At 38.6% G+C, this 13,311-nt stretch overlaps 1 protein-coding gene across 2 annotated transcripts in view; it reads left to right on the top strand.

Moving 5' to 3' along the window:
* LOC135202560 (BTB/POZ domain-containing protein KCTD20-like) overlaps window positions 1-13,071 on the top strand; it is a gene marked incomplete at its 5' end in the record, with an annotated part of 74,832 nt that extends 61,761 nt beyond the window's left edge. For both annotated transcript variants that reach the window (XM_064232043.1, XM_064232044.1), the window contains 1 exon segment: window positions 11,226-13,071. Coding sequence is in view for 1 of the 2 variants with exons in the window: in XM_064232044.1 (XP_064088114.1) it covers window positions 11,226-11,255 (30 nt within the window).
* Between the last annotated feature and the right edge of the window lie 240 nt (window positions 13,072-13,311).

Genomic DNA, 13,311 nt, shown 5'->3' on the forward strand with positions numbered 1-13,311 from the left:
GATATGGAATATATATCACTTCACAATAGTACATAATAGGTACTAAAGTAGTAGTTAACCGTCATTGTTAGTTGTTAACCAGTAAAATAAATATGAAAGCATGTTACATTTACTGAGTGTAATATTTTCTTCATGGATTTCCTTATTTAAGACAAAGTTTTTCTCACGGATAACTGTAATTTCTGTAAGAATTTTTGGATCTTAAGTTATAAAGGATACCATTTTAATTAGTGATTGTTTAACTTCTCTAAAACTCATCCTATTTAATAAATGACAGTCTTTATGGAATAATGAATTGGATACCAAATTAGAGCACCTCAAACCCACCACTGAATAATGGCATTCTTTGAAATAGAAAAGCCACATTGTAGTAGTAATTATCTCATCTTGAAAATGTTCACAGTTGAATAGCCCACATCACACAATCCTTGATTGAAGAAAAATCAGATAAACACTGACAGTTATGCATATCCTTTGAGAGTGTCTTTAGGTCAAACAAGAGGATATGTCAAGGTTTTGGAAATGAAAGAAATTTTGTTTGAATCCATATAATTTACAACTCTGCAATTATTAAAATTCTAAAGATCTGCAAGGTGTTAATATTATTAAATATTATTAAAGGAATCCTCTTCAAGCCTGTTGTAAGGGAGTCCAACATACAGGCAGTCCCTGGTAATTTGGGGGGTGGGTTCCGTTCACCTGGAAATTTGGGAGGTGGGTTCCCATTCACCTGGTAATTTGGGAGGTGGGTTCTGTTCACCTGGAAATTTGGGAGGTGGGTTCCGTTCACCTGGTAATTTTGGGGGTTGGGTTCCGTTCACCTGGTAATTTTGGGAGGGGTGGGTTCCGTTCTCAGCCTGGTGTTGATAAGCGAAAACCGCCATTAACCGAAACTTGACGTTATGGCGCCAAGTTTCTGTCAAAGGCACTGATAACCAGTTACATGGCGCCTCTGTTAACCAGTTACATGGCGCCTCTGTTAGGTACTTTATGGCACCATAAAACTGGATCGCCATTAACCAAGTCCACCAATAACTGGAGACTACCTCTAGTACACTGCTTTGTAATTTAGTTACTTTGTTAAACTACATTACTAATTAATATTGCATTGCTTTTATTCATTTCAGTCACTGTTGTTTCAATCATCATTGCAAGTACAGTGATCCCCCCGTATTCGAGGGGATGCGTACCAGACGACAACCCCCCCGTGAATAAGTTAGAACTCGCAAATGTTTGGAACCCTTATATAAGCGCTAAAAACAGCCTATTTTGTTAGTTAAAACTCAAGGAAAAACCCACTTAAAATTTTTATAATTGGTTTTTTTAATAGTTTTATCACAAAAAGTGCATTTTATGATGAAATAAAAAAAAACCAGGAATTTGTGGATATTTCTCATAGAAAAATACAGCGAATGTGCGAATTTTCCACAAATAATGCGGAGAAACATTCCCGAGAGAAATCCGCGAATGTGAGAGTCCACGAATCTGGAGAACGCAAATACGGGGGTCTACTGTATTGTTACAAGTATTATTACTGACTGCAAACTGTTTTTCAGCAATTAAAAAAAAGCTCACACACATACGTACCATTATAATTTTCTTTGGTACATTGTGTTTTAACCCATATATAAGTCATCACGAGATACAATGTATAACTTTTACATTTAAAACATAAAATAGTATGGTAAGCCTACAATAAGTCATAAAATGCAACATTATAAACAAGCCTTGTAGAATTATAGCTAGAGAATCTCTCTGAAAGTGCCCATTATTACATATCACGTGCATAAAAGTTTTCATATCTTAGTGTGCAATGTGCAATACAGTTTGTCACCAGAGGATTTACTAGTTTATAGACTTCCTTTTAATCCTAGTTGTAGTGGTTTCTGTCCTTTGCTTTTCACTATTTCCCTTTAGCCTCTTTGCACATAGCTGTCCAACTTCTGTAACTTATTTCAATTTTAATTTTCTTTGTCCAGTTAAGAACAGAGTATTCAGCCCTGACCACAGAGTCCACAAACTCCATGATTTTCTTCAGATACTTTATATTGGTATAAAGTTATCTTCCTACAATTTTTGCATGAAAGTTGTGATATGTCTTATATACTTGGAAGGCAAATTATTACTGCAGTGAGCAATAGCAGCTCTTTCTTAAACAAGTGAAAGCTGAAAGAGAGCAAAGTACAAAGGGAAACTAAAACCTTATAAGCCAATGTGTCAGTATTCTTGTAAATTTAACTTCATAAATATTTACTCTAGGATAGATAATGGCTATGAATACTTTCTCAGTAATCAAGTGGTACATAAAGTAGAATGAAGGTCTCATTAAATTGCTTGTTTTTTATATATGAGGTAAATATTGATATTTACTGTGTGAATGCCAGTGAAAAACAATTTTGTAAAACATTAAAAGATTTTTTATACCAATACATACCAATATTGACTTTTTTTACATGAATAAAAAATTCTGTCATATGTGATTTCCCAAGGATTTTTTCTGAATAAGTGTCATATAATTCCAATCAAAATTTTTCTTGTGTTCTCCAGTTGCAGTACTGTAGTTTATTTTGGATGTGAAAATTTTTAAGTTTTCATGTTGTATGGAACTTTACAAATTTTATTATGTAATGCCATAAGATATTTAGAGTAGGAAGGAAAATTTTAATCCAGGGAAACTGGTACATCATTTAAAGTTTTGATAGATCAGGTTATAGCATTTTAGGTTAGATTAGATTTGTTTGTAAAGGGATACAGTCATTGCCTTTCACATTTGGAGTATCCTTCAAAGCAAGCGGGAATGACCATTGAATCTTAGTAACAAGGTAGTAGTTAACTGGAAGAGATGGGGGGGGTGAGAGAGGATAACCTCTCACTTTCTTCCCTCTCGCTTCACCACTTCACTCCTTCTTTGGCTGCCAGAGAGAAAGGACACTCCTGCTAATTTTTTCCCTGTGTACTAATTGGACTATTTGATGTGGATGAGTGGCTAGCTACTATTTCCTCTTTCACCTTCTTTGTGCATTTTGGTATACAGGTAGTCCCCCACTGACAGTGGGGTTACGTACATTACAAGGGACCCATTGTAACTTGAAAGTAGCCTATCCTACAGTATACTCTATACATATACAATACTGTTGATTCTTTTTTTTATTATTATTAATACAGGTAGTCACCGGTTATCGGTGGACTCGGTTATCAGCGATCCGGTTTTATGGCGCTTGCCTAGTGCCGTAACAGGCCGAATTCTGGTTATCGGCGCCATAAATCACAGAGTTTCGTTAATGGCGATTTTCACTTACCAGTACCCCTCCGAGAACATAACCCCCGCCGATAACTGGGAACTGCCTGTATCAGCTGATTCTGGAGGTTCAGTGCAGATTGACTTACGAAGATTCAGTACAAACAGAGAAATTCCATAACACCAACAAGAATTGGACTTGTTCTGCACTCAGCAAGATTCAGTCCGTCGTCTCCTCAGTTCAATATTGTCAGGTTGTCGATGTCCACGTATAACTAGAAATTGGAAGAGGAGGATGATAAAGCAGCTGTCTCATCAATTTGCTCCTCTTTAGGTTTTATTTCTTAGCTTTTAGTTCAGTTTGGTAACATGCAAGAACATGTTGAAGTCCTCTCTCAACTTTTGCAAATCATTCCAAGTTCATATCCATTTTACTGAAAAGTTTCATTTCATGTTCAGTTGAGGCAAATACCTGATCTATTGATTTTGTCATAAACTTTTGCACTGGTTCTTCATTAATTTCTTCTTCCTTTTCTGCTTTTTTTTTCTCTCTTTTGCAAGCTCAGTTAAAGCTTTTGCTATTAGCTCTACATCTTGCACATCTATGAGGGATATCTTCCTCTTTAAGTTCTAAATTTAAACTTTCCCGAGTGTCACCATCGTTTTATTAATGTCCACAAGTTGTCTATCTTTATTGCTGGTTTTAGCTGGTTTTTCCAAATCTCATTTATACACTCTTTACCTCCTTCCACTGTTGAGAATGGTGTTCAGAACGTTGAATTCCTTCCAGAAAGTTCTGAACTCTTCCTTCTCATTATCTGCAGCCTGAACAGCCTCAGCAAACATGTTCTGAAGATACATAATGGGTCTTGAACATAGCCACGGCACTCTAATCCATGGGCTGTATGAGAGATGTTGTGTTTGGTGGCAGAAACACAATTTTTACAGTCTGATGTGCTGAGGGTGGCCAGGAGCATTGTTGAGATTTGGCAGAATTTTTAAGGAGATATTGCTTTTCCTACAATAATCTTTCACTTCTAGAATCAAGCAATGCATAAACCAGTTTTGGAATAGCATTGCAGTTATCCATGCTTTCTTATTATGCTGGTAATGCACATGAAGCATAATGTTTGCTAATTCTTGCGCTAATGCACTCAGATTTATGGAGTGATAGACCTTACACCCAGCCACTTTTTGCCCAAGCAGAAGTGGCACTCGATATTTGTATGCCTTAAACCCCGGCATCGTTGTCTCTGTGGATGTAGGACAGTTCAGGCATCTGCTTCCAATACAGTCCTGTTTCGTCAACACTGAAGATTTGACCTGTCAAGTACCCTTCATCAACAGTGATTTTATGCAAAGCATCCTTAAATTTAGCTGCTCTTTTGGCATCAGTGCTTGCTGCTTCACTGCTAATTTTTACACTGAAAGTTATGGTGGTTTTTGAAATGATAAATCATTCATTACTTGCTACAAAATCTTTATTGTGGATATCATCATAGTTTTTTTTTAGTTCCTTGTAAATCAAGTGCACCATTGTTCGAATGGTCAGGAGGCTGAGTGGCATATGTTTTTGTATCTGGTCCTCCATCCATTTGACCAGTAACTGCTCCATTTTTCCAAGGGCCCAGTGGTCCTTTTTGTTATAATCCTTGCAGGAACTGAAGCAGTTGCCTTTACATCGTCCATTATCTGTTTCTTATCAATGATGGTGGATACTGTTTACTGCGATAGATGGTTGTCACATGCAATGGCCAGGACTGCCTTTCCTGTGGCATGCTGGTTGATAATCAGCCTCGTCATCATTGAACCACCTGCAGGAGACTCACTTGGGAATTTGGCAGACATGCTGATATTACTCAAATTTTAGTATTAAACGTACAGTCAAACATACAAAAATCACAAACTAACATTGATCCAACTTGACTCTAGATGGCGAGTGAGGTTTAGATCAGTGTGAGATACCCACATCCCAGCCTCTCGAGCCAATGTTCCATACACTGTATGCTGCTTGACTGTACACTGCTGCCTGCTCCTGTTGTGCATAAAATATTAAAATAATTTTAAAATATTGTTGTATTGGTAATGCATCATAACTTTGAAACCATTGTAACTGGTAACCCCATCGCAACTTCGAAATATCTTAAGATGAAAGATCGTAACTGGTGGACTACCTGGATTCATGTCTTCTGGTCTTAATTTTCTTTATGGAGAAAAACATGACAAGCACATTGGTGAGAGTCATATGTATCATTGTGGTTACTTTGTGACTTGTATCATTAGACCCACTTGTGCCTTGCTCTAACTGTAGGGGTAGGGAATGTGTTCTTTCCATTCCCTGTGATGAATAATGCTTCTTGGACGGCCCATCAATGGGAGATGTATAATAAGAGGAAGAAGGTGTGGGAAATATATCAGTGTTCCTCTGGAAGCAACACACTTGCAGTGATGCCACCAAAATTTTCAAGTTTTCTTGGTCACTTGCTGCTATTTCTCTTCCACCTGTACCTGGCTCTTCTCTTCTGAGGAGTCCCATAGGGAGATGTCTTCTTTTGAATACCTATGTAAAGTTTTCCCTACCTACAGTATTCTAGATAGTGTGTTACTTGCCGCTTTCCTAGACTTGCTAACCAGAAGAAGGAATAATCAACCAACCACTATGTCTGCTGCTGCTTCAGCAGTTCCTGTGACTTCTCTCCCTTCAGCCTCGACCACCCATTTTGAGGTAAGACAACTAAGAATTCTGAACAGACAGAGAAAAGAAAGTGTTCTTACTGTTCTTTCTCCTCATCTTTGGACTCTCTTCCTAGGCATAGGTAGAAGAAAAAGGAGGGGAAGTCCATGGCCGCATGTTGAAAGTTCAGGTAACTTTTGCTCACTCTTCCTCATGGCAAGTGAGCAAAGATATGATGATCACCATTCAGTGATCATCATACCTCAGGCAGGGTTGGTGCCATCACACATTTCCACTTGGAAGTGAGGACCACCCCAACAGTGCATTATCATGGCTCACACTGGGATAGCTGTGCTCAGCCCCCTCATTCTCCCCACCCCCAGATTTGCAGTCCAGGCATGGGTTAAAGCCTATTGCTAGCCTCCCTCCAGTAGCTCTTTTGAGTTGCAGCACAGTGGGTATGTGCAACCTGTCTGCTCACCATTCCATGCAGGGTCCTTGTACTTCACAAAGATGAGCAACAGGACAGGTTATTCAACTGTAGCGGATATAGAGGATAGCTTGCATCCTTTTCTTGCTCCGTGCACTAGTGCTGTCCATATTGCTAGCAATTCAAGCACTCTTGCTATAGGGAGAGGTCACTGTTGATCTCTTCCACCTCTCATGAGCACAGTTTGCTGTGCAACTGTAAGGAGAGTGAGTGAAGTGGTAGAACCTGTGGCTCTTTTACTGTCTTCATACTCAGTTGCAACCAAGTGTTGGAGAAGAGGGACATCAAGATCTAGGTCCGAAATCTGTTCAGACTACAAACCTGTAGGATCCTGTGTCAAAAGGTTTGTCTGGTGCTGGACAGGATCAAGAGTGGGAGAGCGGCCACCTCTTCTCCAGTAGAGAAGGTAGCTCATACCTATGGAGAACCCTTGGGCACTGCTCTTGAGGTGAAACTGCTGGTCATGCTGCTTTAGTCCTAGTTAGTTCATAGTGTTTTGTGTTTTGGGAGAGGTGAACAGTGCAGGTCAGAGAGTTCAGGTGCCTTTAGCAAGTGAACTGACTCCTTCAAATTAAGTAAACTCCTCCTTCCGCTGCTTTTATGCCAGTGGAGGCTTTACACTGGAGGATGTGAGGGATTTTTACACTGTGGTTGGATGCATTGGTGTGTTGGCTGTTAACAAAAGAGAAACAACTAGTTCTCTTAGTATGTGTTTCACTAGAGTAGTTTCTCACTGTGGAACATTTCCAGAAAGGTAGAGGCCATGGTTGAGCTTTATAATGAGGATTCTGGGGATCTCCTCTTCAGCTGTTCAATGTCCTTCAAGCATTGTCAAGAGGATTCCATCCTTAGCTGTTCAGTGGCCTTCAAGCCCATGGAATGGGTGAAGGCACCTGTTCAGGTTTAGCAGAGTTGTCAGTTGTTGTTTTTGATTAAGCTGGCCTTGATGGTAGCCATCAATGTCTGGTGCTCTAAAGAATCCTGTGCTTCAGAAGCCCAGACAGGAACCACAGTCGTCTTCCTCTTCTAGAAGGGTGGGCAGTCTCCCAATTCTTTTTATCACATTTCTCCAGTCAGCCCAAGATGGGAGGGGTTCATTGAGTGGAAATCCCCCTTCCTTCACTGCCGTAAGGGTGGGATTGCATATCATCCCATAGGGTAAAGTGGCAGTAACAGAGAGGAGAGCCATGGGTCACATCAGTCCTCCAAAATGTGTACAGGCATCTGTTCAAGAACATCCAACGTTCTCTATCTCAGACCCGAATATTGTTCCTGACTGCTCTCCAGATTTAATGGAAAACTTGGGTCTTGTTGCCAGAGGAGTAAATAATGGAGAAAGGTGCCATGGAAGTCATAATCTCATTCTCCTGGGTTTTATAGCTGTCATTTGCTTGTAGAGAAAGCAACCAGTGGTGTTGGAGAGCTATCATGGACCCCTGTGTGTTGAATGAGAATTTTTGACCGCCTTTTTTCATGGTGGAAACTTCATGTTTACTGTTTCATTCCATGATAGAGAGCATTTTATGCTTTCAATAGATCTGGAGGATGCATACTTTCAAATTCCCATTCATCAGGACTTTTGGAAATGCTTTGTCTGTGACAAGACTGTTCCATTTCAAGGTCCTGTGCTTTAGACTTAGCAACCGAGGAAGGTACCAGTGCAGTTGCTGCTACAATAGGAACTACTCAGTTATGGCAGGTGGTCTTAGGTCATCTGTCATTGTTGAAGAAGCTTGTATCTCATGGGCAGAGCCACCCTCCTTCCCAAGTCAAGCCTTTGAGATGGGAAGCGAGAGAGGACATTTTGTGGTAGCTGTATGACATACACCTATGGGAGTTTTGTTGAGCTGCCGTGTTCACGGGCACATTGAAGAAGGAATCGGGTGCACACCTGAGAGGAGTTTGTTCCCATTGTGTGGACAAATGACACACATCTACACATCAATGTCTTGGGGATGCAAGCAGCCTGGATAGCATTATAAGCATTACTACAAAAGGAGAGGCAAGTGCCCTGATAGTGTTGCAAGCATCCAAGGTTGTTTGAGAGAGCACGCAGTGATTTTGATTAGCAACATCAGGATGTAGTTGCCTATGTCAAAAAGGGTGAGAAAGTTCGTGGCCTCTTGTATTTTGGCACTTTGAAGGATAGGGGTGCCTTGTTTCTCTTTTCTCATAATTTGTAACCAAGATTCTGAACCTTTTGGTTCTGGATGAGAGGTTTGAGAATTTTTAGATTCCCTCCCTATGAGACTGTGATAACCTGATGAGGTGCTTTTGTGCTTGGTCCATGCTTGAAGTACTACCTGAAAACTCACCCCTTGAGGGTGGATTGAGGGAGATTTATCATTACTACAGGCTGGTGCAAGGTAGTGTCAAGGAACCACCTTTCATTCTTGCTTTGTGAGGTTATCAGCAAAAGTAAAATAACTTTCCTCATCCTCTTGCAAGTTCATGAAGTTAGGAACCTGGAATGTTTCTCACTTTTCAGAAAACTTATGTTTCAGGTAATGATGGAAGGGGCCTAGTTTAGCCATACTACCTTTACCTTATTCTGCCTGAGTTGATGTTGCCTTCAGGTCCCTGGATGCATGTCCCCTGGGACTGATGTTGGCTGAGCAAATCATTGCAGTTACCAAGTTCTGATCAGACACTCAAGTACCCCATCTGAGTTTTTAGGCATGGTACATTTTTTTAGAAGTGTGTCTGAGGAGGTAATGATCCCAACCTTTCCTTTTTCTCTTCCCAAGCAACATCAGAGCTGAACTACATGCTGGAATCGAATAACACTGTAAGTTCACAACAAACACTCATTCTAAGTAGCGTAGAATGCATTGTCTTCCGTCTTTCCTCCATTATCAAGGGGGAGGAAGGACGTAGGGCCTGTTTCTGAACCTATTGCTGGTAGTAGCCAGGATTAAGGTGCCCACTGACTTGACAAGTTCCACTGGAAATGTCATGCTTCTCCAAAACATTGTTCTTTACTCAATTTCCTTCTTGTTTTCAGGGATATCAGGCCGGGGCCCTACTACCTTGGTCAGATTTTTCACTGGACTAGTAGGAGATTACACGAGTCATAGCATACCTTGCTTATATAGGCAACTGGAAGCTTAGCATTTCCAGGTGATATCCAACTCCAGTTTCCTAATTTCAAAGGCAATGGCTGTATCACTGTAGAAAAAAAATGATTGAGGCAGTTTTTGTTTTTTTTAGGTATACAAACCAGACCCTTTCTTATAGGTTGTACATACCTGAACCCCCCTGCTCTACTCTGATGATGAAAGAATGATTAGAGTGGCAAGAGGGAGAATGATTAGAGTGGCAAGAGGGAAGCAAGTGAGGTGGTTACTCTTTCCCACCCCACATCACCTGTTAACTCCCTTGTTACTAAGATTCAACAGCCATTCCAGCTTGGGTTGAAGGATGCACTATATATGAAAGACTAGTTTGTATACCAAGAAAAAATAAAATAATTTAAAAAATATATGACTTGGGTATAGTTTAAGAATTTTGTGCTTTTTGACAATCTTTTACTGTAATAACAAAATTTACAGTTGACCCCCAACGATTTGAGTTTCAGGATTCACTAATTCACCTATTCGCGAATTTTTCTGTTGAACCTAACTCCAAATTCATTGTCTACTGAGTTTCAGATAAATGCATACAGTTAGCATGTACTATTCCAGCGTTGTCAAAGAATACAGTACAGTGGTCCCCCCCTATTTGCGGAGGATGCATACTAGACACCCCTGTGAATGTTTAGAATCCGCGAATAGTTGGAACCCCTATAAAAATGCTTAAACAGCCTATTTTGTTAGGTAAAACTCAAGAAAAACCCACTAAAAATTTTTACACCCAGTTTTTTAATAGTTTTATTACAAAAACTGTATTTTATGATGAAATTGGTTAAAAAAAACAGGAATTCCTGGATATTTCTCATAGAAAAATACAGTGAATAGGCGAATTTCCCGTGAATAATGGGTAGATATGGTCCAGAGAGAAATCCACGAATTGGGAGAATGCAAATACAGGGGCCCCACTGTACATACAAAGGAAAAGTAATACGTGCCTAAAATTACTCGTTTTATTGTGAAAAAGCAACTTGTGAGACCAAACTACTACTTTACAAGTCGACAAATGCAGACTGGAACTGCAGTTGGCACATAAAAGTAAAACCAAAGAAACTGGTTTTGTTAACTCAAAAAATTTTTATGCTAAAAAATTATTTGCTAATTTTCAAATATTAATATTAATGTAAACACAGCAAAACATCAATTAAATGTATTCTTTTTTTAAACATTCACTAACGATGTACCAATGTTACCATTATCTATGTTAAATGAAAATGGATAAGGCTTGAATACTGTGTGAAAGAAAATGTGAGTGCCTGAATATAGGGATAACGTTATTAGTTTTAGCCTTGGTAAGAGTAACAGTTGTAGGAGTGTTCACTCATACCTTTAAGCCATACATTTTTAAGGGTAATGTAAGATGATTTTGAGATGTTATAAAAGGGTTTAGGATGATAGTTTAAAGTATATTTGTTGTTTGAACTATTAAAATAGGCAGTTTTAAGAGTTTTAAGGTATATTTGCTGTTTGAACTATTAAAATTGGCAGTTAAGCATTTTTAGAGGGGATCTCAAGTATTTTTTAATTTTAGCTATTCGTGGGCATTGTGGTCTCTAACCTCCATGAATACCGGATGTCTATTGTACCATTCAGATTTGTTTGAATGTATGAAATATGAACATTATTTTCAGATCAGATTATCTTGGGTTGAATCTTGAATGTTTCTTAACAATTTATATAACTTTTATTTGTCAGGTGAGCGGTGGACACGAGGAAGCAGTATGAAGGGGAGCATCCTTAGTTCCGAAACGTCTCTTTTCATCATCTTTTTCTTCATTAACACCACTGCTGTGGAGATCGATACCACAGCGTGGTTATACTGCTTCCACGTTCTCAATGGACGAGTCTCCCCTTTTCCGCCATGATGCCTCACCACAGGAACTACCGAATGGTCCTAGCACAAGAAGTCTCTGGTCATGCCTCTTTTGCAGCTGTTTATTTCGTAGACTATTTGCTTACAAGAATCTGGCGTGTGAGCATTCATACGACAGTTTGTGATGCTAAAACGTGATGAACCTTCCATATTATAGGCCTGAAATTTTTGGAATATTTGTTATTTATATGTACAGTATGCCTTTGTAGAGGTGTGAAAAATAGAATGGCTGAGCTTTGATAAATTTGTTGAATCCATGAGTACTGTAACCCCTTGTTAAAAGAGTACTCTACAATGGAATGTTTCAAAATACTTAACAAAGTTTGGATTTCCTCTCAAGTGTGCAGCTACTTACACCTAGCTTTCTTCGTTTGCCTTTAAATCTTAGTGGTGCAGTGGCTGTGCCTCAGTTGGCTTGAGGTGTAGATTTTTTTTGCCAAGATGCAGTACACTCCAAACTCAGTTACTGTAAGTACATCCACTAAGAAATATTATCAAATACATAAACCTCCATGTTTTAATTTTTCTAATGCAGTATTTGCTGTTTTTGTGGGAATATTAATATGCTGCCATTGCCTTATGCGATATATGACAAATATTGTTCATAATGGTTTGGTGCTTGTGATCGGTATCTTTTATCTAGACAAGCCATTGTTCCTTCTTTTGACATTTTCTAGTGCCGAATTGCATATGTAGGTTGGAAGACAGTATAATTTTTGTACCTGTTTGCTTGTCTTTTGATAAATATTGGGGTTTCCAATGATTTTCGTGGTTACAGGTTAGAATGTAGCATTGTCATAATATTTGTGCTAGCAGGGTATTAGGTCTGTGGTATTAAGAAAATGAACTTAAGTTAGGTACTTTATTTTGGTGATTTAAGTACAAAATTTTATTATTTATGCTAGTGACAGTTTTGTCAAGGGATTTGCAAATGCAGTGTTACTTTAAAGTTGCATCAGTTTTAAATGTACCTGACTTGCTTGTCATCTCTTCTTGCCTTTTGACTTCATTGGTGTATTCACATTGCGGAGCAAATTCTTTAAATTCCTTTTGACTAAAACAAGTTGCTTTTGATTTTGCAAATGGTTTTTGAGGTTGCTAGTTGGTCCTGTGTCTTAGCTTTTAAGCCAACTCAAAATATGAAGACTGAATATAATATAAAGTTAAAGACTTGTTGAGTCTGCTGACCACCGTGTTGATTGAGAGCTGAGAATACTAATTTGGGTGTTTCACCTTTTGTAGTACTGATGTTTCAGGAGTTTAAGCTAATTGGTATCTTATGTGGTGGGAATATTTTATACATAATATTATAGTTGATATTTTGGGGGAATTATTTTATCAGGTGAATATCAAATACATAGACCCTTTTATATTTTATGAATCAAATTGTCCAAATGAATACTTACCACTTCATATTTTTTCCCATAAATATAGGTAAATATATGCTGTGTAATGAATCCTGCCGGCAGTTAGGATTCAGATTGTCATTATTACATATGAGTTAATGTAGGCTGTGACAAATATTTTTGGTATGCTCAAATTATCTTGCATTCATATTAGAATGAGAGATGATTTTTTCGTGTTTTGGTACTTCGCATTACAATACTCAGTAGGCTGGGTTACTCTGCTAAACTTCATCGTTTCTTGTGTCTTTTTATAGAAGCATATTGTGATTGTTTCCAAATGATGAATGGCCATAGTCAGGTTTGGATTTTTAGTTCTTTAAATTAATGAGGTTCAACCAAACCATAGAAATGAATTTGTGTTTTGGTAGTGGCAAATTCATCCATAAGATTGAAATAATGGGTTTTACAGTTTGGAGATTATCTGAACTAAAATATGGAAGTATAGATTGAATAAAATTGCAGTACTGTAATAGGTAAGGCTACAGTAGAAGAGAGACATCCA

The sequence above is a fragment of the Macrobrachium nipponense genome, chromosome 30 (genome assembly GCF_015104395.2).
Source record: "Macrobrachium nipponense isolate FS-2020 chromosome 30, ASM1510439v2, whole genome shotgun sequence".
Lineage (NCBI taxonomy): Eukaryota > Metazoa > Arthropoda > Malacostraca > Decapoda > Palaemonidae > Macrobrachium > Macrobrachium nipponense.